The 26,605-nt window shown below is 63.7% G+C and overlaps 1 protein-coding gene across 2 annotated transcripts; it reads right to left on the bottom strand.

The window, feature by feature from the left end:
* Positions 1 to 62: 62 nt before the first annotated feature.
* On the bottom strand, positions 63 to 20,917 carry LOC128828385 (solute carrier family 26 member 10-like). 2 transcript variants are annotated; one of them, XM_054013041.1, is made up of 18 exons: positions 20,835 to 20,917; positions 11,101 to 11,211; positions 10,513 to 10,670; positions 6,360 to 6,524; positions 6,068 to 6,220; positions 5,415 to 5,497; positions 5,115 to 5,262; positions 4,781 to 4,894; positions 4,319 to 4,396; positions 3,823 to 3,918; positions 3,056 to 3,162; positions 2,629 to 2,698; positions 2,107 to 2,280; positions 1,639 to 1,693; positions 1,221 to 1,306; positions 1,064 to 1,118; positions 850 to 956; positions 63 to 597 (listed from the first exon to the last, which is right to left on the bottom strand). In XM_054013041.1, exons 2-18 carry the CDS (start codon positions 11,207 to 11,209, stop codon positions 559 to 561), a joined length of 1,797 nt encoding a protein of 598 aa, XP_053869016.1. In that variant the 5' UTR covers positions 11,210 to 11,211; positions 20,835 to 20,917; the 3' UTR covers positions 63 to 558. The 2 variants fall into 2 exon arrangements, with proteins under 2 accessions (XP_053869016.1, XP_053869017.1); XM_054013042.1 differs by lacking the exon at positions 20,835 to 20,917 and adding an exon at positions 12,009 to 12,139.
* Positions 20,918 to 26,605: the final 5,688 nt, after the last annotated feature.

Below are 26,605 nucleotides of genomic sequence, written 5' to 3'. Positions count from 1 at the left end.
GGGGAAAGGGCTTAAATTCCAGCTCCCGTCCTGGCCCCATCACCTTGCAGCGGGTGGGGTGAATCTTTCTTTCCCCTGGCGCTGGAGAGGCCCCCCCCCTTGGGAGGGGGAGGGATGAGGCACAGAGCCCCCCCAACCAGACTGCCAGTGGCCCCAGGTGTGCTCTTACCAGCTATAGAGGGCCCAGCGCCCATAACTGTCTTGGCAAAGGAAGGAACCCCACATCCTTTGGGGGCCTGTAGGGGCAGACAGGCCACTGCCTCCACTGGCACCTGGACTGCCTCCTCTGCCCTGCGCCACTCCTGCCCCCCTGCCTGGGCGCCGGCCAGGAGAGCCGCTCGCTGCAGGAGGCTCCATCCATCCTGGAAGCAGGCAACTGCCCCACCCCGGCTCTGTAGTCTGCGAACGACTCCTTGGCCCCTGGTCCCGGGGAGGCCCCGTGGGCAGAGCAGGAATTCACAGCACCTGGAGATCAACCTGCTTTTACGGCCCAAGTGCCAGTCTGGTCCCAGGGGCCCTACAGTCCGGGCAGTGCCCGCGGTCCATGGGCAGGGTCCCCTACACCCAGATCGCCGGATTCTTCTCGGCCACCTTTTCCTGGGTGGAAACAGAGCAGCGTGAATCTTGGGCATGAGTCACATTCTGCCCCCAGCCCCCTGCCAAGGCCAGTTGTCCTGCAGGAATGGGGTGGGGGAGCCCATGTCCCATTCCCCACCCCCTAGGCCAGCCAGCCACTCTGTCTAGGTCCAGATCAGACCCCCCCCCCCCCTCCCAGCCAGCCTCCCCGGGCCTAGAGCCAGATTAGAACCGGCGCCCCCTAGAGAGGAACCCCTGCGCCAGCCCCCTCACCGTGGTCTGCGTGATGGATGCGAGGGCGTCCTGGACCGTCACAAACACCTGCTGTGGGGAGAGGTGCTGCCCCAGGCCGCTGCTAGTCAGCGTCTCCAGGACCTCGCCTGCAGCAAGCGAAAGGAGGAGACGTAGCTCAGCCCAGCCCCCTCGGCACAGTGCTGGGCACTGAGGGGCTGGGAGAGGGGCAGGGGGACCCCCCCCCCCAACTCACCGTTACATGCTGCCAGGTTCATGTGGATGCCGGCCTTCTGGCACGCCACGCACATCTGCAAGGCAAGGAGAGCGCAGGCTGGCATCTCTAGGAGTGGGCAGAGCCACATCCCAGCCCCGCGTCCCACCTGCCCCCATGGCCCCCCCGCCCCAGGTACCTGAATGAGCAGCCGGGCCCCGGCGGAGTCCACGAAAACAATCCCGCTGCAGTCGAGGATGGCGGCCTGGGTCCTGCCAGCAGTGCCTGCCCGGAGAAAAGGGGAGGGGGTGATAGCACGGACCCCCGGCGTGAGGATGGGACGGCTCTGCGGAGACACCCATGAGGGCCAGGCCCCGTGATCCCAGCCAGATGGGCCCCCACACCGTGGAGCACAGCTGCCAGTGAGACCCCTCCCTACAGAGGGGTGGGGGCTGGGAGACTCTGCTGCCACTCTGCCCTGCCGAGACCCTCCCCCCATGAGGGGGCCAGTGTGTGCCACCTGGCCTGCTGGGACCTGGGACACAGACACCTGCTCCCTCCCATACCAGCGTACCCCCCCCAACCGGAGAGTGGGAGCTGCGGGGGGCCCTGCGTACCTGAGCTGGGGCATCCGGCTCCCCCATCGGGCACAGAGCTGGGGACACAGTTTTCCTGAGGGAAACACAAGCCCGTTAATGCCACCTCTGTGGTCACCCAAAACCCTGCCCAGGGCCCTGCCAGGATCCCCTGCCCCCCAAGATACCCCCTGCCACCTCCAGCCCAAAGCTAAGTCCCACCTCCAGTGGGGAGGGCAAGGAGACCCCACAGCAGGGGCAGGGTGCGGGGGAGAAGCCGCTACTAGGCCAGGGCTGGGCATCTCCAGAGACATGCTGGCAGCTGGGGGAGGACTCCTGGGAAAGCAGCCCCTCACCCAGGATCCTGGGGCCAGCAGGCCCACGGGCATGGGCAGGATTTGGGCAAGTCCGAGCCTATCTGCCCTGCTCCCACACCCCAGGACTGAGCTGCCCCTCCACCCCCTGCAGCCCCCACATAGTCTCTCCCGAGGTCTCCGCTAGCCCCCTTACCACGGTGCTGATTTGGGCCCCACGCTCCAAGGCCCGCAGAGCCTTCTCCCCCCGGCCGCCCCTCGGCTGGCTCAGGCCCAGCTGCCGGCTCAGCGCCTCGCGGAAGAAGTCACGGTTGCCGTAGTAGATGGGGGCGTGGTAAGCCATGATCTTCACGCCAGGGATCTCAAAGCACTGGGGGGGGGGGGGGGGACGACAGAGCACTGGCTGCAGCATGGGAGGCAGGCCGTGGGTGTGGGTGTCTGTCTGCTCTCCCCTCCCCCCCGCCCCAAACAGAGAGGGAGGTTTGGGTGCTGAATTGCCCCATGGGGGTCGGGAAGAGGGCTGAGAGATCAGCCCTGCCTCTCGGGACACGGACACCCCCCTACGCAGGCCAGTCTGGGTGCCATCCGAATGGAGCCCAGGGCAAGCCCCCACCCACATCCTTCCCAATGTACCCCACTCCCCAGCGCTCTCAGCCAGCCTGCCCCAGGTGGGTGGCTGGGAGCCCCAGGTCGCACCCAGGCCCTGCAGCACCCGTACCTTGCTGTGGCGTTGGACAGGCCGGTAGATTTCCGTGTCGGCCGCTTTGCCCAGCGCCATGCACTCGGCCCTGTGGGAGAGGAAGGCGTATCAGGCGGGGAGGCGTCTGGCTGTGCCGGCACCAGTCCCGGCTGGAGAAGAGATTCCCATCTCCCCCAGCAGGAGGGCCTTGGCCGAAGACAGGGACAGCAGCTGGGAAGGCAGATTCCTGCCTCGAAACCCTGGTCCCGTCTTCCTCCTCCTCTGATCACCAGGTCTCCAAGCACCCATGGCCGGCCAGCTCCTTGGGGGGCTTGTGCCTGGAGCAGGGGGCGGAGAGAGCTGCCCCCCAGCCCATGCCAGAGCCGGATGCAGCTCCCTGGCTCTGCAGGTTGCCAGTAAGCGAGCCCGACCGTGGGACAGGGCAGGGCGCCTGGCACTCCGGTACCTCTGCGTGCGGCAGATGACTGTCATCATGGAGAACACGACCCCAACGGCCAGGCCCACGTCCACATTCAGCACCACCACGGCCAGCCAGGTGACCACCCAGACAGCCTGAAACGAGAGTGCGGGGTCAGAGGGGAGACGGGGAAGGGAGACGTCTGACCAGCTGATCCCACCGGGGCTCATACACTCGCTGGTCACACATACAGGACCCAGTGAGGTTACACCAGGGGCCAATCTACCCTAAGAGTCTCCGGAGGCAGCGTGGTCTAGTGGGTGGGGCACCCAGTGGGGACTTGGAGAGCCAGGTACTAGGCCCACAGCCCTGCTGTGCGCCCTGGGGCCTCTGCCCTCTCCGTGCTGCCAACCCCTTGTCTAATTCGACTGGGAGTTCGGGGACAGTCTCGCTCTGTGCCAGGCACTGCCCTGGCACAATGGGGCATCTCCAGGTCATCGAAACCCCCCCTAATGCTAGTAACCAAGGAGCACAGCCCTGATCACGCCATGGGTCCATCGAGGCTGGTGCCCCATGGGCCGGAGAACTCTGCCTCTGGGGGAGTTGGCACGTACTGGGCCCCAGTCCTCTGCTCTGGCCGATTTCAGTGGGGTGGAGCAGGCCCGGAACAGCTCTTGGAGGGCTGGGCCAGCTGGCAATGCACACCCCGTACCCTGGGGCAGCGGCATGTCCGGCTCCGGCACCAAACCCAGGGCCCGCCCCGCCCTGCCTGGGGACAGGTGAGTTGGGGGGGGGGGGGGGGCGCAGTGGCTTACGAAGTCAATCCGGCTGATTCTCCAGAGCTCGGGCAGGTCCCAGAACTGCAGGACCATCTGGCGCAGGCTGGTGACATTGATACAGGCCAGGACAGCCTAGGGGGGGAGAACGGGCATGAGTGGCGAGCTGCCAGCCCCTGCCCTGTGCTAGCTGGTGCCAAGGCAGCCGTGGAAGGGAGCTCTTCCCAGGATGACGGGGGGGGGGGAGAGAAGAGAAGAGCCAGCTAGTCACTGGGTGGGGGGGCAGCTGCTAGTGGGGGAGGGGCAGCCAGCCATTCGGTAGGAGGAAGTGGGGTGTCTGCCGTCGTCCAGCAGCCCCCACCGAACCCAGGCTGGATCCCCCGGGCGAGAGCAAACCCCCACCAGCACACAAGGTGTTTGGGCACGAGGGAAGTCTGTGCCCAATGGGGAGGGGGCATTGGGCTTGGCACGCCCCAGGGGCGATGGGGGTGGGCACCAGCCCTTCCCCAGGTCACGCGCACGCCCCCAGCCTCACCTTGGGCAGGTAGCGGAAGAGGGGTCCGAGCCACATGAGGACCATGAGGACCACCGCGCTGGAGAAGAAGCCAGCGAGCTGCAGAAGAGGAGGGCGGGTTAGCGGGCAGGCTCCGCCCGGGCGGTGAGGCCAGCGCTGGGCCCTGTGGGGGGGAATGCAGGGCAGCACAGAGGAAGCCCTAGACCCCAGAGAAGCCCCCCACCCTTTGTGCCCCACTTGAGGCCTCAGTGCCAGCCTCCTCTGCCCGGTGTCCGCAGAGGAGAGGGCTCCGATTGTGCCCACCCACACAGGCCAACTGGCCACCAAGCTGAGACCTGGCAAACTCATTGCATGAGCCAGCCAGGGCTGCAGGGAGGAATGGGGGGACCCCACTAGCTAGGGAGCATGAGAAACTCACCCTCCAGACACACCCCATGGCCCCACCCCCCAGTTCTGCAGCCCCCCCCCCCCGTGCCCCCATACCTGCGTGTGCCCCCCCGCGCTCTCCAGGATGTTGGTGGTCGCCAGGGTGGCCGAGCTCGGGAAGCAGGTGAAGAGGGAGGAGACCAGGTTGGAAACACCGTGGGCCAGCAGCTCCTGTGGCGAGGGGTGGGGGGACAGAGACAGGTCAGGGCTACAGGGACCAGCCAGGAGGGAGCCCAGATGCACCGGGGGCAGGTGAGACATTGGGCCTTCCAGCTGGAAGAGGGGCCAGGTGGGCGGAAGGGGGCCCCGATCCTGGGCAGCGCTGGCAATAGAGGGGCCAGGCCAGGCAGGGCAGTGCCCCCTGCCAGCAGCCCGAGTCCGGCCCACACACCTGGTTGGGGTTGATGGTATAGCCGTGCTTCTCGGCGTAGATCATGGCCAGCGACACAGAGACAGCATAGGCCACGAAAGCAATGGCCACCGTGTCCCCCAGCACCTGGGGCAGCGACTGCAGGGCCGGGAGCTGGGGCTGCGGGAACCTGCGTGAGAGACAGAGGCGGTCGCCAGGCTGGGTGGGGCGAGAGGGGCTGCGCTGGTCCAGTCCCCGTAGGATGCAGCCTTGGGGTACACTGAGGTTGCCCCCGTGTGAGGTCACAGAGGGGGTGGGCAGGGGGCCCTGGGGACTCCTTACCCAGCTGGCAGGTGGCCGACTATCTGCACGTCGTAGCGCGTGTCCAGGGAGGAGGCAAAGCAGACGCCGGTGGCCGCCAGCACCTGGGGAGAGAGCAGAGGGCCGGCGGGTTATGCCGCCCAGGGTGGTGCCAACCCTCCCATGCCCACGGCCCATCACCCACCCCTGCTCCCCCAACCCCCGGCTCTTCCCCGCGCTGCTCAGAGGACCTGGCTGCAGGTGCAGGGCCGGGGGAGCCCCGGGCAGAGGGAGGCAGCGCAGGGGATGGGCAGAGCCGGGCAGGGCAGGGCCGGGGGAGCCCCGGGCAGAGGGAGGCAGCGCAGGCGATGGGCAGAGCCGGGCAGGGCAGGGCCGGGGGAGCCCCGGGCAGAGGGAGGCAGCGCAGGGGATGGGCAGAGCCGGGCAGGGCAGGGCCGGGGGAGCCCCGGGCAGAAGGAGGCAGCGCAGGGGATCGGCAGAGCCGGGCAGGGCAGGGCCAGGGGAGCCCCGGGCAGAGGGAGGCAGCGCAGGGGATGGGCAGAGCCGGGCAGGGCAGAGCCGGGCAGAGGGAGGCAGCGCAGGGGATGGGCAGAGCCGGGCAGGGCAGGGCCGGGGGAGCCCCGGGCAGAAGGAGGCAGCGCAGGGGATGGGCAGAGCAGGGCAGGGGTACGTACCACCACGATCTCCCCTGGAATGGGCGTCCGCAGCTTGCTCCGGAAGCGGCTGTTGATTTCCTTGATGGGCACCAGCAGGGCCAGGCACAGGACAGAGATGAGCAGCTCGGCCACGTTGGTCCGGGGCAGCGCCCGCGCCACCGATGCCAGCGTCTGGGGGCAGCACAGGGCACGTTACGTAGTGGGGGGGGAGCCTGCTCCCGGCTCCCCTCCCCCGCCATTCCACCTCCCTGCCCTTTCTCTCGCCACTGCCCCACGCTCTCCTCACCCCCCCCCCCCGGGCCGGACGCACCTTGAAGATGGTGAAGGAGCCGGTGGGGCGGGGCAGGGCCAGGCCCAACAGGCTGGGCAGCTGGGAGACCAGGACACGCAGGGCGGCCCCGTTGGTGAAGGCCTTGACAATGGGCTCTGAGAGGTAGGTGGCCAGGAAGCCCAACTGCACCACGAACATCACCAGCTGGGGGGCAGGGGGAGGGATGTCAGCGGTGCCCGCTGCAGGGCATGGTGCCCGGGGCCTTCCCCCAGGATCCCTCCTCTCCCCCCCCGATGGATCCCCCCCATCGTCCTCACGATGCATCCCTGCCCCACTCTACTCTCCCTGGGGTCCCTCCTCTCCCTTCCCATGGATCCCTGCCCCACTCTACTCCCCCTGGGTCCCTCCTCTCCCTCCCCATGGATCCCTGCCCCACTCCACTCCCCCTGGGTCCCTCCTCTCCCTTCCCATGGATCCCTGCCCCACTCCACTCCCCTTGGGTCCCTCCTCTCCCTTCCCATGGATCCCTGCCCCACTCCACTCCCCCTGGGGTCCCTCCTCTCCCTTCCCATGGATCCCTGCCCCACTCCACTCCCCCTGGGGTCCCTCCTCTCCCTCCCCATGGATCCCTGCCCCACTCCCCTCCCCCTGGGGTCCCTCCTCTCCCCCCCCAGGGGTCCCCCCTCCCCTCCTCTCCTCTCCCCCTGGGATCCCTCCTCTCCCTCCCCATGCATCCCTGCCCCACTCCCCTTCCCCCAATGGATCCCTCCTCTCCCCACCATGGATCCCTGCCCCACTCCTCTCACCCTGGTGTCCCTCCTCTCCCCCCCCAATGGATCCCCCTGGGCTCCTCCTCCCCATGATGCATCCCCTGCCCCACTCACCTCCCCCCAGGGTTCTGTACGTGTAATATATTGTATGCATATAATACAGTGTTAAGGAATACATGTATTACTAATAAATGTGGCGTTTTGTCTTTTCCCCCTGAAAAGATCCTGTGCGGTACTTTAAGTACAACATTTTGGTGGAGAATGCGAAAGGGGGAGCAAGCATAGAACCCACAGTTATTATCAAACTGGTGTGCACACCGCCAGCTTTAGCAAGCCTGGCACTAGAGGAAAAAGAGCGTAAACTTTCAGTTAATTAACCAAACTCTGAAGGATATAGGAGTTTAGGTTTCAATTGTGTTGTAGAGGTACATACACCCTCAGCCGTAGCAAGACCGAGCTAGAGAGGAGAACTTAGTGTTTCTCACTCTGATCCGGGGAAGGATTTGTATAATTGGTGTATGAACCCTCGGTGGTAGCAGACCGAGTAATACAGAGGGAAGCTTAGCGTCTCTCCCTCTGGCCCAGAGTGGGTTAAAAACAGAAGATGCAGATCTTGTTCTGTTAAGCCAAACTCTGAAGGATATAGGAGTTTGGGCAGTGTAGTGTGGTTTATGTTTTTGGGGTTTTTTTGTAAGTAATATTGTGGTAATTTCACAATTTTGAAGAAAATGTTTAAGGAACGGGACCAGGAAGGGTGGGGGCTAGTTGGAAAGCCCACCCTCCTTGCTAAATTGGTAGTGGAACAAGGCTTGTGCCCATGGAAAGGAACTGTTTATTGGAAAAAGCAGGATCGGGCCCAGGCAAGCAACAGATAGAGAAACTGAAAAACAGGTTGGGTACAGAGAGTTAAAACAGCACTCTCAAATCTTACAGCAGCAGTAACATCAGGAGAAGAAACATTTAAAACCCCAGAAGGGGGCAGACCTTTGGGACCCCTCTGGAGATTGGCGAGGGGGATATTTGGGTAAATTCCTCCTCCCAGGGCCAAAATGCCATTGAAACAGTTAACAACAGTGCCTGCTTCTGCCTCAGATCTCCAGGTCATGGCAAAATGGCTGGAGATTTTAAAACAGATTTTTTTTTCTAAATGGAGTGTTAACGCCCTTTTACTGAGAGAAAGGGAGGATTTACACTCACAAAAAATGCACCATTTAATTAGCATTTGTGCAGCCCCAAGTACCAAACACACTGTGGCAGAGACCGAGCAGGTTCTGCCATGGTGAAAGCACTGTGCTAATTTGTTTCCAAGCTTCTATCTTTCAGGCTCTGAACCAGAACATCAGGAGAGCTGGTACCAGCTGAAGAGTTATAAAATACCATGGTTATAGTGTCATGACAAAGTCTGTGTTCAGTGTTCTGTGTTGCATGTTCTGTGTCTGTCTCTAGTGGTGTCCTGTGTTAGCATTGGGTCCAGAAAAAGAGGGGATACTACGCTAGACAGGGCAAATGTCTTTTACTCTCTCTACTTCCCCCATCTCCATCCAACTTATCAATCACCCCTTGTGTCCAAAAGACTTTGGTCCCCAATGCATCAGGGTGATTTTGTTGTTAGGTTCTCTAATAATCATTTTGTTGTTGATTTTTGTTCTTGATACATTTGTATTGTTAGTTACATTTGCTTGTATTATTAATTCCACACTTTCCTCTATGCACTCTGATTCTATTTCCCCAAGCCCTGAAGGGTAGTTCTTGGGCCCCCATAACCTGCAAGACCTTGGCCCATAATTGTATGGCCCCATCTTTCAGGTCCCCAGAAACCTCTGAGAACAACTGTTAAAAATAGGGAATTCTACAACATTTTAGCAACTGAATGTTAGTTTAAGTCCAAATCAGCTTAACGTTGCATAACAACTGCGGTACTCCTACAAAATCTTGACAAGTTTCAGAGTAACAGCCGTGTTAGTCTGTAGCCGCAAAAAGAAGAACAGGAGTACTTGTGAAGAATCCGAAGAAGTGGGCTGTAGTCCACGAAAGCTTATGCTCTAATAAATTTGTTAGTCTCTAAGGTGCCACAAGTACTCCTGTTCTTCTTTCTACAAAATCTTATTTGTTGTGTGTGCTTAAGAAGGTCCTAACCTCAGTGACTTTTATTGTTTGATGGCTATTGCAGCATCAAACTTGGGCCTCATTTTGTTTGTCAATGTACCCAATTATTGGAATGGTAATGGTTTTGTTGTATTTCCAATTATTATAATTGTTTGCATTTGTGTTTATGTTATATCTGGTGTTTAGTCAAATGTAATGGTTTTAGTTATATTCACCTGGTTATAATTGTTTGGTTTGTTTGCAACAAATACAAAAGATTTATATGGTGACCACTCAAGAATTGTTCTTGAGAGGTCAAAAGGGGGACAATGTAGATAAATCTGTGATAATTTTCATATGACTTTACATTGTGCCTCTTCATATAACCTTGTGGTGGGTCTACCCACGTGTGACCTCTATTTTCATGGGACTTTGTATCAAAGCCTCATTTAGAAACTTTGCATTGCCCTTGGTAGAATATTATAGCCCCTAAGGATAGAATAAGATAGAAGAAAAATTTCTTTTTGCTAGCAGTAGAACAAGAGCTTCTCCCGCCCCCCCTTAATCAATTGCCCTGTTGAATGAATGAGGTGTGGATAAGCAAGGCATGGAAGGCAGCACCTCCAGACAGCCTCAACTGTTGGAGAGGGGCTGGGAGCCAGACCCAAGGACAATAAAACGTGTCAAGTGGGCTCATTAAAGACAAGCAGACATACTGACGGCCTCGGGGGTTAGAAGCAAGCACCTTCTTTTGGAAACACCCTCTTTGCAGCATTGGGACAACACTCAAAAGAAAGCAGCACAAAGGACCAATGGACACAGACACAGAGTTTGAATCTGGTCTAGATTTGCATAAGAGGAAAGCTGCTATAAAAGTGAGGTGTCTTGCAGAGGACCCCGGGTCTCGTCTTGTCAACATGGGAGCATCGATCCGGATCTGCAGAAGCCCGGCTCCACCCCCTCCTCCATCTAACTCACCTGGCCAGTGAAGTTAAGGGGAGCAACTAATTGGTAACAACAAGACGGAGTGTGTTTGTGTGTGTGTGTGTAAGTGTAATATATTATATGCATATAATACAGTGTTAAGGAATACATGTATTACTAATAAATGTGGCATTTTGTCTTATTCCCCCTGAAAAGATCCTGTGCGGTACTTTAAGTACAACAGTTCCTCCCCCATGATGGATCTCTGCCCCCCTGGAGTCCCTCCTCCCCCCCATGGATCCCTGCCCTACTCCCCTCCGCTCATCCATGCCCTGTCCCCCTTCCCCTGCTCCCACTATCTGCAGGGAGGGTCCCTGCCCCGGGCTCCGGCAGCCCGGCGGGCGCGGACTCACCATGAGGAGCCCCACGAGGAAGGCCATGGCGGCTGCCACGCCAATGCGCCGCTCCTCCACCCGGGCCAGCACCGCGCTGGTCGCGTTGGGCTCCAGGGGCCAGGGCACCAGCTGCTCCACCACGGAGCCCGTCATCAGGCTCACCACGGCAAAGGTGCCTGGGCAGGGGAAGGGGGAGACAGCCCCTGAGAACTGCCCAGCCACCCCCTGGGAGGCCTGCCCTCCTGCCCAGACAGCGCCACCTGCCTGCCCCCCACCTCTGCCCCGCCAGTGCCCGCCCCATGCACACATCCCCCCCCCCACTGTCTCTAGCCCCATCTCCCATGGATTTCTGCCCCCCTGCGTACCACCCCACAGACACCCCCCATGCCCCACACTCTGGGGAGGGCACAGCAGGGCAGCCACATGTTCCTAGCTTTGGGAGGGCACCAGTGGGGCGGGGCCCTGTTCAGCCCCTTGGTTGGTTATGGGGATCTCCACCCCGCTCCCCCACTGTCATGGGAACAGGCTGCTGGCACAGCGATGCCCGAGGAACCAGACCCCCCCCATTTAACCCCGCCGAGCCCTGGGCATCGGTGGATCACTCACCAGTAGAGACGTGGCGCCCGGTGCCAAAGAGCATGTAAAGGATGACAGGGAAGAAGGAGGTGTAGAGCCCGTAGACGGGGGCCACGGAGGCCAGGAGGGCGAAGGCCATGCCTGCGGGGACCAGAGACGGGCACGGGGGTGAGCTGGGGGCAGCCGAGACCATAACTGCCCCCCTGCTCTCCTAAGGACTGAGCGGCATCGTCTCGCGGATCGCCCAGGGACGCTGCTACACCGCCATCCAGAGACCCCGGCAAGAGGGCGAGATTTACAGACTGAGATGGGGGGGGGGGTCAGAGAAGCCCCCTCAAACAGAAGGCTCCTGTTTCAGAGGGGCACGGAGGCCAGATCCAGTCAGCACCACGGGGTCCAGTCTGTCTAAACCTTGCCCTTCTCCGTGGCTTTCTTACCACCACAACCAGGGGGAAACTGAGGCCCAGAGGGGTGGAAGGACAGCAAGTCAGAGGCAGAACTGGGAATGGAACTCAGGACTCCTGGCTCCCAGCCCCCACTGATCTCACGCACCAGACCCCACTGCCCTCCCAGAGCTGGGGGGAGAACCCAGGAGTCCTGGCTCCCAGCCCTTCTGTTCCAAGTCTAACCACTGCCCCAGGAGTGAACCCAGGAGTCCCGGCTCCGCTCGCTGTCTCTCCCGTCACCGTGCAAGTGGCTCCCAGCAGGGCGGCCCTACAGACTCTGGGCTCCGCGGCCAGGACCGCTCCCAGAGCTGGGATCTGTCTCTCCACCGGCCGCCGCGCAGCCGGACCCGCGGCAGCTACCCGCCTTGGGGCGCCCGAGCCCGCGGGGAGATGCGGGACGTGGGACAGCTGGGGGATAGATCATAGATCGGGCCCCCCGGGGCTGGGGGAACGGGGGAGCCGGGACGGGGGGGGACGGGGAGAGCTGCTCACCCTGGGGGATGTGCACGATCCCCACGGTGAGCCCGGCCAGCGCGTCCCCCAGCAGCCAGGACCCCGGCCGGTAGCCGGGCAGCCAGGCGGCGATGGGCAGCCGGCGCCGCAGGAGCCGCAGGGCGGCCGCCCCGGAGCAGCGGCAGCCCCGGGCCGCCCGCCGGCGCAGCGACCCCGCCGGGCGGCCCCGGGGCTCGGGCGCCCCGTAGAGCTGCTGGAAGCGCTGCTCGGTGAGAGCCCGGCCCGGCGCCAGGCGGCTCATACTGGCGGCCCGGGCGGGCTGGGCGCGCGGCCCCTTTTATCGCCCGGCCCGGGACCCCGCCAAGCCCCGCCCCCTCTGACCCACAGCCCCGCCCCCTTCCCGGGCTCTAATCTATCCCCCCTCTGACCCACAGCCCCCCACAGCTCCCACCCACCCCCACCCTCTGACCCACAGCCGCCTCCCCGGGGTCCGATCAAGCCCCCTCTGAACCACACAGCCCCTCCCCAGCTCCCATCTACCTCACCCTGACCCACAGTCCCCCCTTCTGACCCACAGCCCCCTCCTGGTTTCCAATCTACCCCTATCTGACCTATAGCGCCCCCCCAGCTCCCATCTACCCCCCCACAGTCCCCCACACCTCCCACCCACCCCCACCCTCTGACCCCCAGCCGCCTCCCCGGGGTCCGATCAAGCCCCCTCTGAACCATCTGACCCACAGCTCCCCCCCCCCACAGCTCCCATCTACCTAATTCTGACCCACAGCCTCCTCCTGGTCACCAATCTACCCCTATCTGACCTACAGCGCCCCCCCAGCTCCCATCTACCCCCCATCTGACCCACAGCCCCCCATCTCCCATCTACCCCCCTGACCCACAACCACTCCCTTCTGACCCACAGTTCCCTCCTGGGCTCCGATCTACCCCCCTGTGACCCACAGCTCCTTCACCACCATCATCCGTAGGAGCTGGCTGGAGACGGGGCTGAGCCCGGGAGGGCCCAAGCCGTGCCTGGGACACAAGGAGCGTCCTGTCCCCAGGGGCTGACCCTGCAGGACGCCCAGTCATCTCCCATCTCCCCCTGACCTGGGGGGCCCGCTCCTGGCAGAATTCCACGTCCCCAAGGCAGAATGGGGGTGTGAACAGAGCCCGTATCCTGTTTGCCAGCCCAGGTGGGGGACACCCCTCCCCCCGCCCCAGGCAACCAGACGGATTCAGCACCAAGCCCCCTGATGCTGGGGGTGGGGGGTGGGGCAGCCTCAGCAGAGAGGTCGGGGGTTGAACGGCCCATGGGGGCCAGGATCCCCTCAGCCTGTTGGGGGAGGGGGCCCTGCTGGGTGTGCCCTGGCCTGGCACATTGGGAGGGGCCCACTTGAGTGGCCACCCCATCCTCCCGGGGGTCTCCGAGCGCCTGAACCCCAGAAGCCCTGCAGCCAGGCAGCTCTGCCCCCCCCCCCCATCGCTGTGCCCATAGCCACCTACCCTGGCCCCTCCCCGTCCCTCCATGTGCCCCCCCCCCCAGCCTGGCCTCTAGGTAACCCGGGAACGCAGAAGTGAATCCTTCCCTATAAACAGGATCTTCCCACTGAACTGGCCACACGGCACTAAACCCCAGACAGGGAGGAAACCGCTCCCCCAGCCGCCCCGTGCCCCCCTCGGCCTGGCCTGGGCCCTGCTGAGATAAACACAGGAACTATCGTGTGCCCGGGGCTGAGCCAAGCACACGCAGGGCACAGGCCCGGGAATGGCCAGGAGCCAGGACGGGACGCCGGGGGACAGACGGCTCGATAACCGCCCTGCTCTGGCAGCAGGCCCGGTCGGAGACAGGCCGCTGGGTGAGCGAGGCTGCCCCGGCACCAGCCCCGCTCACTCCCACAGGCGCCGTGGGGGGAGGGCAATGCCCTCGGCCGCTGGGCAGGGGGGAAAAGCAACTGATCTGCTACATGCCTCCCCTGCCCCCTGTCGGTCTGTCCATCCCCCTATGCACCCCTCTATCGCCACCCCATGCACCACTACCCATCCATACTCCCTAGTTCCATCTATCCATCCACCCCCATCCACCCCCCGTCCCCATCCGCAGGGCCCCTTTGGTCTGTCTGCTTCCCACACCCGTGACTGTGGTATTGAACGGTTGATCCCAGGCTCTGAAATCCCCCCCCCCCCATTATGGAAGGGAAGCCGCAGGGCTCTGGCAAGCAGCCCCCTCACCCGCGCCCCCCGCAGCGCACTGGAGATCGCGTGGCTTGCCACAGTCACACGCACTCAGGCAGGAAGATGCCACGGCGGGCATGGAGCCCAAGAGCCCCTGTCTCCAGCACCCTCCATCCCTGCTCCTTGCTGTCGGGCTGCCCCCCCCCGAGAGATTCAAGGGCAGGTGCCGGCTATAACATTCATTGCAATGATGCCTCTGCCTGTGTCCTTCTCCAGGCACTTCCAGCCAGTAGGAGCACAGGAAACAGGGAAGGGGGGGGGTCGCATTTAGCCTGGGGGGGGCATGTAACCTTTTAGATGCTGGACTGTTCAAAGCAGAGGTTCTCCCAAGGGAATTGCATTCTTCTCTCACTACAGCCAATGGGAGTTAGGCACCAAAATACCTGTGAGGCACTGGGCTAAAGGCCTTGGGGGCAGGGAGAGGCTGTCCCGACCCATCGCCCAGCCCCCACATCCCCCCTTATTGCCCCTTGCCCAGCCCCCACATCCCCTCCCGGTCCCGTAACATCATTGTGCTGCCATTTCGCCGCTGAGAACAAGGCGGGGCACCAGCCCCACGTAGCCACCAGCTCCCCGCTGGCCCCCAGTCCCTCCCTTGGGGACTTCCAGCCATCGCTCTGTGGGAGCCTCTCCCATCGCCAACACCCCTGGGTGTGGGGAGCCCAGCTCCTGTGGCCCCCGACATTCTAGCAAACCCACCCGGCGGCAGCGCCTTGCCCCAGGGAGCGGCACCTGGCTGCCCATGGCCATGCTAGGAGCTGGCAGGGGAGGGACAATGGGTCCCCGGCTAATTGCCCTGGTGGCTGCCAGTTCGCCGCCCAAGGATGACGGTTTGCGGCCTTCTCAGCTCGCCCCTGGCCCCGGGCCCGCTGGCCACTGCCCCCTGTCGCCGGCAGCGGGCACTGCCCAGCACGGGGGCCTGGTTGTCGGCAGGGCCTGCTTGGTGCTGCCCCGGCCGTCCTGCGCTGCCCCATCCCCATCTTCCCAGCTGCGGCCCACACCCGCCTCGGCCAGTCCCCCGCTGCCTCTCCCCGGCCCATTCTTCAAAGTCTGGGTGGTGCAGGCTGGAGCCCGCGGCCTTCCAATTCCTTCCATTGTTCCCCTGGCGTCTTATCGCGCCGGCTGGCTGCCTGGCCCGCTCGCTCAGCACGTCCTGTCAGCGTTAATCCCACCTCGGGGAGGCCGCGGCCAGCTCCTCCTCGGCCCCCACATTGTTCGCGGGGAGGAGAACTCCACCATGGGTTCCTGTATTTCAATGAGCCTCCGAGGATCCGCCTGGCCGCCTGCCACTTGGCAGCCTGGCCCACCCGAGGGTAACAGGGCGATGGGCCGGGGCCACCGAGAATCATCTTCGCCCTCCTCCCGCCCCGAACGCTATTGTCTGACGGCAGGAAACCAACCCAGCTCGGAGCAGGGAACACGCGAACCCCCGGGGAGACACGCGCAGGCTGCGCAGGGCAGGGTTAGCGGGCACCCCAGGGCCCCGGGGGAGACCCACACCTAGCTGGGTGCATGGCCCAGGCAGCTGGGGAAGAGAGCGCAGCACTCAGGGAGTCAGGACTCCTGGGTTCTATTCCCCAGCTCTGGGAGGGGAGTGGGGGCTAGTGGTTAGAGCAGGGCCCGGCCACCAGGACTCCTGGCTTCTAGTCCCCGTTCTAGGAGAGTGGGATCCGGTGCTTAAAGCAGAAAGGGGTGAGAGACAGGACGCCTGGGTTCTATTCAGGCCAGGGGAGGGGAGGGGAGTCTAGTGGTTAAAGCAGTAAGCTACCAGGACGCCTGGGTTCTCCTCCCATCTCTGCCATTGACTGACGATGTGACATGGAGTGAGTCCTTGCTCTGTGCCTCGGTTTCCCCATCTTGCAGTGCTGAGTTCTGGGTCTGTGGCATTTCCCCTAGGAGTTGGGAACCTTTCTTTTCCCCCCAGGGGCTCAGTAACCCTGGGGGGGGTCTCTGCCTCCTAGGGGAGGGGGTCTCTCTGCAGTAACAGCTCTCCTGCGGGTGCTACCGACATTCTGTGCCCACCTGTACTATGCCCCCCACCCCAACTCCCAGCCCTCCTACTCTGAACCCCTTCACCCTCCCCAGTCCCGCTGACTCTGAGCCCCCCTTTCTCCTGCCCTGAACCCCCCTTGCCCAGCTGCCAGCCCCTCCCTGCCCCCATGCTGGGCTTGCTCCACAGATACAACAATCCGCTGTCTCTCCTTGGCAGGTCTGGTTGTTTGGGACCCCTGAGAGCTCTGAGCACGGCCCCGTTCCCCTCCAACCGGCCTCCCCGGGAGGGCTCAGAAAACACCACCACTGCAGCTGAGAATGCCCAGACTCGTGGCATCTGGCCAGGGCCGCCCAGAGTGGGGGGGCAAGTGGGGCAATTTGCTCCAGGCCCTGGGCCCCACAGGGACCCCCACGAGAACATAGTATTCTATAGTACTGCAACTTTTTTTTATGGAAGGAGCCCCCGAAATTGCTTTGCCCCAGGCCCCCTGAATCCTCTGGGCAGCCCTGCATCTGCCAGGGGCAGAGTCCCGGGCCAGCCGCTGGCCCTGCACCCCTGAGCCGCTGCCCGGGATGAGTGGTAGCGTCCCGCCGTGGGTCAAAGCCAGCGCAGGATTCGCCCGGGGCTTGGCCCAGCTTCCATATGGGCTAGAGCAGCTGGGACGGGTCATTCGTCAGAGCCCCCGGGGAGCGCTTGGCCCGGGTCGGCGGATATTTAGAGACGTGCAGCCGGAGCAATAAACACCAGGCCATTTAGCATCTGCCCTCCAGAGACCCCCTCCTGCCACGGGCTCCTAGGGAAGGATATGCCACCAAACTCTGGGTCCCCCTGCACCGGCGGGGGGGGGGAGATTTCCTGTGTGGTGCTGGCCCCACCCACCTCCTGCCACGGCGGGCACTCAGCTGTTGTACAGAGAGCAGGCCCCAGACAGCCTCTGCTCCCAAAGAGCTCACAATGGAAACAGACCATGGGTGGGAGGGGAAACTGAGGCACAGAGCGAGGCAAAGGGACTTCCCAAGGTCACTCAGCACTAGAGGTGAGACTAGGGCCCAGCCCAGCGCGCTACCCACTGGACAGCACTGCCCCCTGCAACGGGTGATTCCAGCCCTCCGGGTAGCTGCCCCAAGAGCTGCTCTTTGCACTGACCCCTGCAGGGTTCACAACGCTAGTGCAGATCACCATTCAGCGTGCGCCGCACTAGGGGATAAAGGGCTGGAATCAGGCTGTTTCCCCCAGTGTGGACAAGACGGGAGCCTGCCCCGCTCTTACAGGGAAATCGGGGAGTTTTTTGGGGAGAGGGGGGCTGCAGTTCCCTGCCTTAGCGGATCCTTCCCCCGCTGAGGGTCCCGGAGACCAGGCCTCCAACGGGAACAGCTCCAGGGTGGGGGAGACAGATGCCAGACAGACCCCTGCTCTGGGGTGACTGACAGCGCAAGGGATGGGTGGGGGGCAGGAATCCAGTGCACCTCCTGGCTTGGTCGCTCGCTGTCCCCCTCTAGTGGCTATTCCATGCACTGAGGCCTGCAGGGTAAGGAAGCCCACTCCCTAGCTTATACAGTAGTAGCTAAAGCGGTGAGATCCAAAGGTCCCCGGTTCAAACCCGCCCCCTTCCCCGGGCGGGGTGTTTTGCAGCACAAGGGGTGATCTGGGGGTGAGCACAGCAGGGCCAGGTCCCGGCGCTGAGCAAATGGGACTTGCTTTTTCCGGGGAGCCAACTGCTGTCCTGAACTGCCCCTCGGGGGGACCCGCCGGCCCGTGAAGCGCCTGCCTCTTGTGTGTGGTTCGTGCGTCACGAGAGCTCTTCGCCACGGCCGGGAGAGCCGGCGAGTGGGTCCCAGCCAAAGCCGGAGAGCAGCGGCCGCACAAGCCGTGCTGAAAAGACCAATGGCCTCTCTCTCCCCCGGGCCCAGACCAGGGGGGCACGAGTGGACACGGGCACTGCAGGCCTGGGCGAGCTCTGGGTCACCCACCCGCATCCCTAAAGGGTTAAATAGCTTTACCCAACATAGTACCTGGTAGGCAGAGGAGGGAGGCTGATAAGGTGGCCAAGGGAGGAGTGGGGCTCGGGCCACACAGAGACTGGGGAAGGCCAAGGTGCTGAGGACGAATCTCCCAACCAGACGCTATGGTGATAGGCACAGTGGAGGGAGCTGGAGAGATGGGACCTGGTGAGTGCAGGTGACAGGCAGGCCGGGCTCTGGGCAGCTCTGCCCTTTGCTGGCTCTGGCTCTCTGGGACACTGGCACGAGAACGGGACCTGCACCGCTCACAGGCTCTCGCCCGCTGCTGTCCTTCACCCCAGCCCGGCCCTGGGAGTCGGAGGGCATCCAGGCGCTCGGGAGAATCCCAGCACGCCCCATGGGAGAGGAGGCTGCGCAGCTACTTTTTACAAATGGGGAAACTGAGGCACAGAGCAGGGGCGGGACTAGCTCAAGAACACACAGCAAGCCAGTGACTGAACCCAGGAGTCCTGGCTCCCAGCCCCTCGATCTAACCCCGCTAGACCCCTCGCCCCTCCCAGAACCAGAACCCAGGAGGCCTGACTGCCATTTGCCATGCTCTAACCACTACTCAACTCTCCCCTCCCAGAGCCACAAATAGACAGTTCCCTGCTCCAGCCCACCAGACCCCGCTCCCTCCAGAGACGGGACGAGAACCCGGGAGTCCCCTGCTCTGGTTCTGCCTGTCTGATAAGGGAAGCGGGAACCCCAGGGGGAAATGGCCCATCTCGAAAGCGCAAAACACTTCTTGAGTCGGGGAAAGGAGGGTGCTGGCATCAGGGTATCGGTGCCAAACTCCCGGGCTTCAGCTTCCCAGCTCTTGGCTGGTTGCCCAGCTCTGCACCCAGGCTGGGTGGCACTTTCCTGAGGGTTTCAGGGGTAAATTCATTGGCTCCGGCTGGGCGCAGGGAGAGGAGCCCAGGGCAGATTGTCTCTGCAGCCCGTTCACTCCTTGGCCCCTCTCCCAAGGCTGTGAGCACAGGTGCCAACAGTCCTGGGGCGCCCGTCCCCTGGGAACCCGCCTGGGCCCACCGCTCACAGACCTCGGGACTGGGCAGAGGCCCTGGCCGCTGCAGGGCCAACTTTCCCGGCAGGCCGGGCGACGGAGCCCTCGGTTATCTCCACGGGGGCCAACCTTCCTGTGCCCTGACCCCTCCTGACCCTGCTCCCTGGGGGGCAGGAAGGGAGGGCTGTGACCGCCCCACCCACCCAATAGGAGCTTGGCCCCGGAGCCAGACTCTCCAGCCAGCCACGCTCCTTGTCCTTGAGCCTCTGCTGATGTCGCTCCTCCGGTGGGTTCCTTAACGGGGCTGGAGTCCGGACATCCCAGCTGGGCTGGGCTCTGGCAGCGGCAGGGGGGCAGGGGTCCCGGACGGGCTCTGCCCAGCGACAGGGCCCGGGCAGCGTCCCTCCTGGGAGAGATGGGGCCCCCCACACACACACACACATGTGCCTCTCCAAACCCTCCCTCCTTGCCTGTGGGGTGGGGCCCGGTGCTGTACGTCTGTCCCTGCGCCCCAGCCTCGGACCCACACTAGGGGGCAGCAGCGAGCTGCCTTTGGGACAGGAAAGCTGGAGTGGGGCCCCTGCCCCCTCCCTCTCTATGGCCCTCAGGGGCCACCGGGGGACGCTGTGGGACTGAGATTTAAAGGGACAGTACGTCTTTACCCCCATAGCCTCCCCCACATTCTAACCACTAGACGCCATGTCCTTCTTGGGCTAGAACCCAGGAGTCCTGGCTCCCGGTCCCCTCCCCCAGCTCTAACCACTCGTGCATGTGCCCAGCCCGGCCCCCCCAGATTCCCCTCTTCACCCAACCTGGCATCCGTCCTGGGGATGGAGCCCTCCTCCCCCCCAGGCTGTGTGGTGCCAGCTTGGGGAACCCCCCTCCCCATTGGAGGCAACAGACTGGCCACGCCCCCCTAGGTGCTCACTGGCCCCTCTCTGGCCATCCCAGCAGGGCTGGAGAGAGGCACAGGGCCCACGCCCAGGTCCCCAGCTCCCGGAGTCAGGGGATCAGACCAGACTCTCGGCTCTCACTGGAGAAGGACAATTTCTAGCCCTCACAGCTGGGCAGAAATGCTCAGAATTGTGACCCAAGTGTAATTAACTCAACAACGCTGCCTGAGTCTGCCGAGAGCCTGAGCCCATAGCTGCCTCATTCATCCCCCTGGGGTGTAATCGCCAAGGTCCTCTTCTTTGGGGGCCCCGGCCAGCCCCACCCCAGCATGGGACTTTGTGTATGGCAGGAGGGGGAGAACGCAGCAGGCCCAGCCCCCCATCCAAGCAGAGCCCCCCTGGCAGTGGGCAGGAAGGGGACGCCGTGGGGTGGAGAGGGAGAGCCGGACACTGCCCCTCCAGTGGGGTCGGACCTCTGGGGAGTCCACTTTCATAGTGGACCCAGGGCCCTGGAGGTGCCTTAAACCAATCACAGGGCGAGGCTGCACTCTCTCTCCCCACTAGAGGGCACCCTCCGGAGCAGGGGCGAGCAGCTCGCCAAGGGCCCCAGCCTCCCAGGCTGGCACCTCTCCCCAGGACCAGCTTCTGGGTGCCAGCCATGCAGGGCTCCCGCTCTCCCCAGCCGCCAGGGGCGACCCCGTCGGGAGAGGGATGGGCACCGCACACCCCCTGCCCGGAGCTCACCTGGTCTGCAGGCAGCAGGACGCCGTCCCCGGGCGGGGGCTCCGGGGCGCTTTGATTCGGGGGGTTTGAAGATCAAGCGAAGCACAAGGTAAATTCGGGCCTTTGATCTGCGAAGACGCGGGCGTCGATTCCAGCTTTGATTTCCTTCGCCGCGGGTGCGGTGCCAGCAGCCGCCGCATAGGGCAAAGCGCCAGCCACGCAGGGCAGATGGGCATAGGGACGGGGCAGGGCACACACAGCACACACAGCAGGCGCACACGGACACACTCGATGGGTCCGCAACACAGCACACACTGCACAACACAGCGCCCAGCTACACAATGCACAGCTACACAACACAATGCACACGGACACACTGCACGTGTCCGTAACACAGCACAACACAGCGCACAGCTACACAACACAGTGCACACAGCACACACCAACACAACGCACAGCTACACAACACAACACACACGGACACACTGCATGTGTCCGCAACACAGCACAACACAGCGCACAGCTACACAACACAGTGCACATTGCACAATACTGCACACACCGACACAACGCACAGCTACACAATACAGTGCACACGGACACATTGCACAACACTGCACACACCAACACAACGCACAGCTACACAACACAGCTCAGACCGACACATCGCACAGCTACAGAACACAGCGCACACTGACACACCGTATAGCTACACAACACTGTGCACACTGACACACTGCACAACACAGTGCACAACATCATACTGCACAACATAGCTACAACTCTGCACACACCGCACAGCTACACAACAAAGTACACAAGGACACACTGCACAACACACACCGATGTACTATGCAGACCACAACACATATGCCTGCATGCAACATGGGCACAGAACACGGTGCAGCACAGCTACACAACACAACACACACTGCACAACACAGCACAGCTACACAATGCACACTGATGCATTGCATGACACACACTCAACACACTACACAGTCACACAACACACTTCAACACAGAGCACAGGCTGGCAGAGCACACACCAACACACACACGGACCCACATACACCACGGACCCTTCCTTGTGCCCCACACGGGAACTCAACACAGGTCAGACACACCGGTGTATTGCACACACAGCACAGCTCTTTGCCTGCCCCACACCTGCACCCCACACCTTCCTGCTCCACACCTCTCTGCCTGCCCCACACCTGCACCCCACACCTCCCTGCCTGCCCCACACCTGCAACCCACACCTTCCTGCTCCACACCTCCCTGCCTGCCCCACGTCTGCACCCCAGAGTCCCACACCTCCCTGCTCCATACCTGCACCCACACTTCCCAGCCTCCTCCACACCTCCCTGCCACACCCCCAACTCCCCACACCTCCCTGCCTGCCCCATACCTTCACCGCACACCTTCCTGCCCCACATCTCCCTGCCCTACACCTGCACCCCACCCCTCCCTGCCACACCCCCAACTCCCCACCCCTCCCCACCCCTCTACACTGGACCCCCTGTTCCACGGCTGCCCCCACAGCACAGAGCCCCTTGCCCAGCACCGGGCCCTGTCTCCCAGCCCGGGCACCGGGGCCCGCTCTACGGGGAGCTCTGCATGGAGCTGCCAGAGGGCGCTGGTGGGGGGCTGGCACAGGGCCCTCCCAGGCCCGTGGCGTAGCCAGGCCAAAGCCCCCATCGTTCATGGCAGCGAGCGCGGGCCAGGGTGGGGCTGCTCCGTGCCAGCCCTGGGGGCAGCAGAGGCCGAGAGGCCGCTGGCACCGGGAGCTGCCGTCCGGGCACATCCCCGGCTCTGCTAACGAGCCGCAGCGCGCGCCAGACGGCATAATTCATGGCCCGGCAGCTGCCCCCTGCTGCTTCGCCTAGCAAACCCCAGATGTATTATTCATGCCCCCACGGACTTTTCTGGGCCCGGCAACACAGCCCCCCGGCTCCCCTCGGAGTAATCCGCTAATGAGCCGCTTCCCGGGGGACTGCGGGGAAGGAAGGAGCCCGGGCGGTCGTGACTCGAGGCGGGCGGCCACCCCCCCCAGCGCTGCCCCCTGCGGATGAGCCCCAAACTCCAAGGGGAGGCCCGTGGGGGGAATCCGAGCCCCCCGCGTGCCCTGGGGAGGGCCAAGCCCCTGCGGCTCCCCGCCCCGGCCCGGCCCAAGGTAAGTTCTCGAGACTTGAGCAGGGGCCGCAGAGGAGAGTGCGGTGCCCCCCCCCCCCCCCCATCAGCCTAATGCAAGGAGAGGGGGGCGCCCGCCCTGCTGCCTTGTTTTCCCCCTAATTGAATGGCGGGGGACAGCCAGCAGCTGCTCCTCAGATGGCGGATGCCGCGGGATGCTAAACAGGCGGCTTCAAAGCCGGGCCTACACGGCGCGAGCAAATTGGACCCGTCGTCCCAGCTCCGCGCAGGGCCCCCCAGGCCTTTGTAGCCCCGGATCAGAACCGCTCGGCTGCTTCCTCCCATATCCGTCAGCCGGGTGGCAGGAGACGAGATGAAACACAGGTTGGGGGGGGCGCAGCCCGTCCCCGGGGCCCCCCCGAGCTGCTGTTACTTGTTGTTCTCTGCTGCAGCCGATCCCTGGATTTCCCGGGCAGCTGGGGTGGGACTTGGCGAAGATTCACTTTGCCAATAAACTTTCTGTGCTGGGGAGCCGGGGGAGGGGCCGCTGCTGGGGGAGGGGGCTCCGGGGCTGGGGTACAGAGCTGACATTGCAAGCTTAGCGCCCCTCCGTCCTGCCTGAGTCCCCCAATCCTGCCAGGTCAGCTGCCCACACGCAACTGTGCCAACACCCTTCCATCCCCACCTACAGCCCCTGTTAGCCCAGCCCTGGGCTCCCCTCCCCCAGCTCTGCCAGTGCCCCTCACTCCCGACCCACAGCCCCTGCTAGCCCAGCCCTGGGCTCCCCACCCCCAGCTCTGCCAGTGCCCCTCACTCCCGCCCCACAGCCCCTGCTAGCCCAGCCCTGGGCTCCCCCCACCCAGCTCTGCCGGTGCCCCTCACTCCCGACCCGCAGCCCCCTGCTAGCCCAGCCCTGGGCTCCCCCCCCCCGCTCTGCCAGTGCCCCTCACTCCCGACCCACAGCCCCTGCTAGCCCAGCCCTGGGCTCCCCCCACCCAGCTCTGCCGGTGCCCCTCACTCCCGACCCGCAGCCCCTGCTAACCCAGCCCTGGGCTCCCCCCCCAGCTCTGCCAGTGCCCCTCAGTCCCGACCCGCAGCCCCTGCTAGCCCAGCCCTGGGCTCCCCACCCCCAGCTCTGCCGGTGCCCCTCACTCCCGACCCACAGCCCCTGCTAGCCCAGCCCTGGGCTCCCCACCCCCAGCTCTGCCGGTGCCCCTCACTCCCGACCCGCTGCCCCTGCTAGCCCAGCCCTGGGCTCCCCTCCCCCAGCTCTGCCGGTGCCCCTCACTCCTGACCCACAGCCCCCTGCTAACCCAGCCCTGAACTCCTCACACACTCAGTTCTGCTGATGTCCCTGGAGCCCAAGCTACAATACGAAGCAGGGAGAGTCAAGGAGGCCAGTGGAAAACTCCAACCCATCCTGGCTAAGAAGCCCCATATTGTGGGGATCTGGGCTGGAGGGGCCAAGCCAACAACGCCTCCCCCCATGCCCCAAGATCAGGGCAGGGCAGTTCTGGAATCAAAGCAGACTGGCACAGACAGACAGATGGGCAGAGATACCGAGCAAGCAACAGCCGGCCTCATGGAGAACAATGTACAGATGAACGCCCAGGGGCAAGAGGGACGGACGGATACCCGGGTAGCAGCAAGGGACAGTCGGACACCAAGGTAGCATCCAGAGACTGCCGGACACCCAGGGGGCACCGGGGGACAGCCAGACACCCGGGTAGCACCCAGGGACAGCTGGACACCCAGGGGGCACCAAGGGACAGCCAGACACCTGGGTAGCACCAGGGACAGCCAGACAGCGGGGGAGCGCCGAAGCATGACCAGGGTGAGAGACAGCCCAACACCTGAGGGGCACCGAGGGACAGCCGGACACCCAGGGAAGTGCCGAGCGACAGCGTCACAGATGGACACCCGGGGAGGGCTTTGGTGGTGATTTGCCTGTCCTGGGGGAGGGAGGGGGTGGCTGGGCCACCCCCCCCGGCCCCACCATGCCCAGTAATGTGTCTGTTTGTCGGGTGCGCTGACTTCTGCGCATCCACCATCGCTGCGCTTGGCCCCGGCTGGGCCGGCCCCGCAGCATCCCCACTCCCAGGCCCGGCACGCTCGCTGCACAGACCGTGGGGCGCCGGCGGCTCCCGTCCACCCGACGGCCTGGGCAGCCTCTCTCCAAAAGCCCTCGTGGCGGTTGCGAGCCCCTGGCACATCCGGGCACCTCGCCCCAGCCCAGAGTCCAAGCTCAGCCAGCCGGGAGCTGGAGCGAAGGGGCTCAGCCCGGAGAAGGGAGCCGCGAGGGAGGTGCCCCCTGCTGCTGTACCCACCACGAGGACCCCGAGTCCCCCAGCTGGGCACCGTGTGTCTCTGCCATTGGTCCTCTGCCAAGCCCTGGCCTGACGGAGGAGACGGCAGCAGGACGAGCAGGGGAGGGCTGGAGATGGGGAGCAGGAGGCTGAGGGCGGATGGGACCAGCGGGGGGGAATTAAGGGGCGTGGGGGCATAAGCAGGAGGGAGCCGCTCTCTATCGCCCCTCCCCCAGAGCAGGGGCAGAGACACCCCCCCACTTCCAGGGGTGACCGATCCCCTTGCCCCTGGGATGGCTGGCAATGGGGGGGGCACAGCTGGAGGAGGGGGGATTTGCAGTTGTGTCCCCCAAGGATTGAACGGAGACACCCCCAGAGCAGTCCCAGCGTCTGCCCGTTCCAGGCTGGGAGCTGCCCTGGTTGAAATCAATCACTAGCCCATTGGCAGGCTGCAGCAGCCCCTGGGGTGCTGGATCCATGGGGCCAGGCAGGGGGGCAGGGTCCCAGCCACTGTTGGGGCAGCTGGACACACAGAGCCCATAGGTGAGAGCAGCGGGCACCCCTCCCCCCCCCGGATGCCCTCTAATGGGGCCATCTCCAGCCCAGCCCGTGATGGGCAACCCCCCTGCAGGCTGCATGAGTCACCCACCATCTGGGTGCCATTCTGAACCTCTTCCTTCCCTTGCAGGGAGCGAGCTGAAGTGTGTGTGTTGGGGGATGGGGGGGAAGGCGCCAGGACTCCTGGGTTCTAGGCACCTCAATAATATCCATTCCCAGCTCTGGGAGGGGAGGGAGCCGACCCAGCCGAGTGGTCAGAGCAGGGGAATCCAAGGAGTCAGAACTCCTGGGTTCCATCCCCCAGTGCTGCCGCTGGGTCGGTCACTGCCAGGCTCTGGGCCTCAGTTTCCCCCAATCTCCCATAAGGTACATGCTGGGGGCTGGGGAGGGGCAGATTTAACCGCTGTCAGTGAAACACTCCAAGACCCCGAGCGAGGGACACTCCCTATTACCTGGCACCTGAGCGGGGCTGGCGAGCCCTGCGACGGAGTCCGGCTGCTTCCCACCAGGGCTGGGAGCAGAGACCAGAATCCGCTCTGAGGCGCCTCCCGCTGGGAGTACATGGGCCAGGGCAGCCCCACCTGGCTGCTGGGACCTTTACCCCCCGACCCCGGGCCAGCCCCCCACAGCTAGAACCCAGGGCCAAGTCTGGTCCTATCCTCAGCTCTGGGGTGAAGGGGGTTGGGAGGGTCTAAGGATTAGAGTGGGGGCTGGGAGCCAGGACTCCTGGGTTCTATCTCCAGCTCTGGGAGGGGAGTGGGGCCTAGTGGTTAGAGCTGGGGGGGGGGTCTTGGA

This window comes from Malaclemys terrapin, chromosome 23 (genome assembly GCF_027887155.1).
Source record: "Malaclemys terrapin pileata isolate rMalTer1 chromosome 23, rMalTer1.hap1, whole genome shotgun sequence".
In the NCBI taxonomy this organism is placed as follows: domain Eukaryota; kingdom Metazoa; phylum Chordata; order Testudines; family Emydidae; genus Malaclemys; species Malaclemys terrapin.
The sequence above is the reverse complement of the archived record's forward strand: the minus strand, read 5'-3'. Positions and strand labels throughout refer to the sequence as shown.

Bases quoted from the DNA above. Each gene is read 5' to 3' on its own strand.
- LOC128828385 (XM_054013041.1), bottom strand. From the start codon at position 11,209: ATGGCCTTCGCCCTCCTGGCCTCCGTGGCCCCCGTCTACGGGCTCTAC. The intron at 1,119-1,220 runs GTACCTGGGGCG...CTTGCCTTGCAG, and splicing joins GGGCCCGGCTGCTCATTCAG to ATGTGCGTGGCGTGCCAGAA. The intron at 598-849 runs GTGAGGGGGCTG...GTTTCCACCCAG, and splicing joins CATCCATCACGCAGACCACG to GAAAAGGTGGCCGAGAAGAA.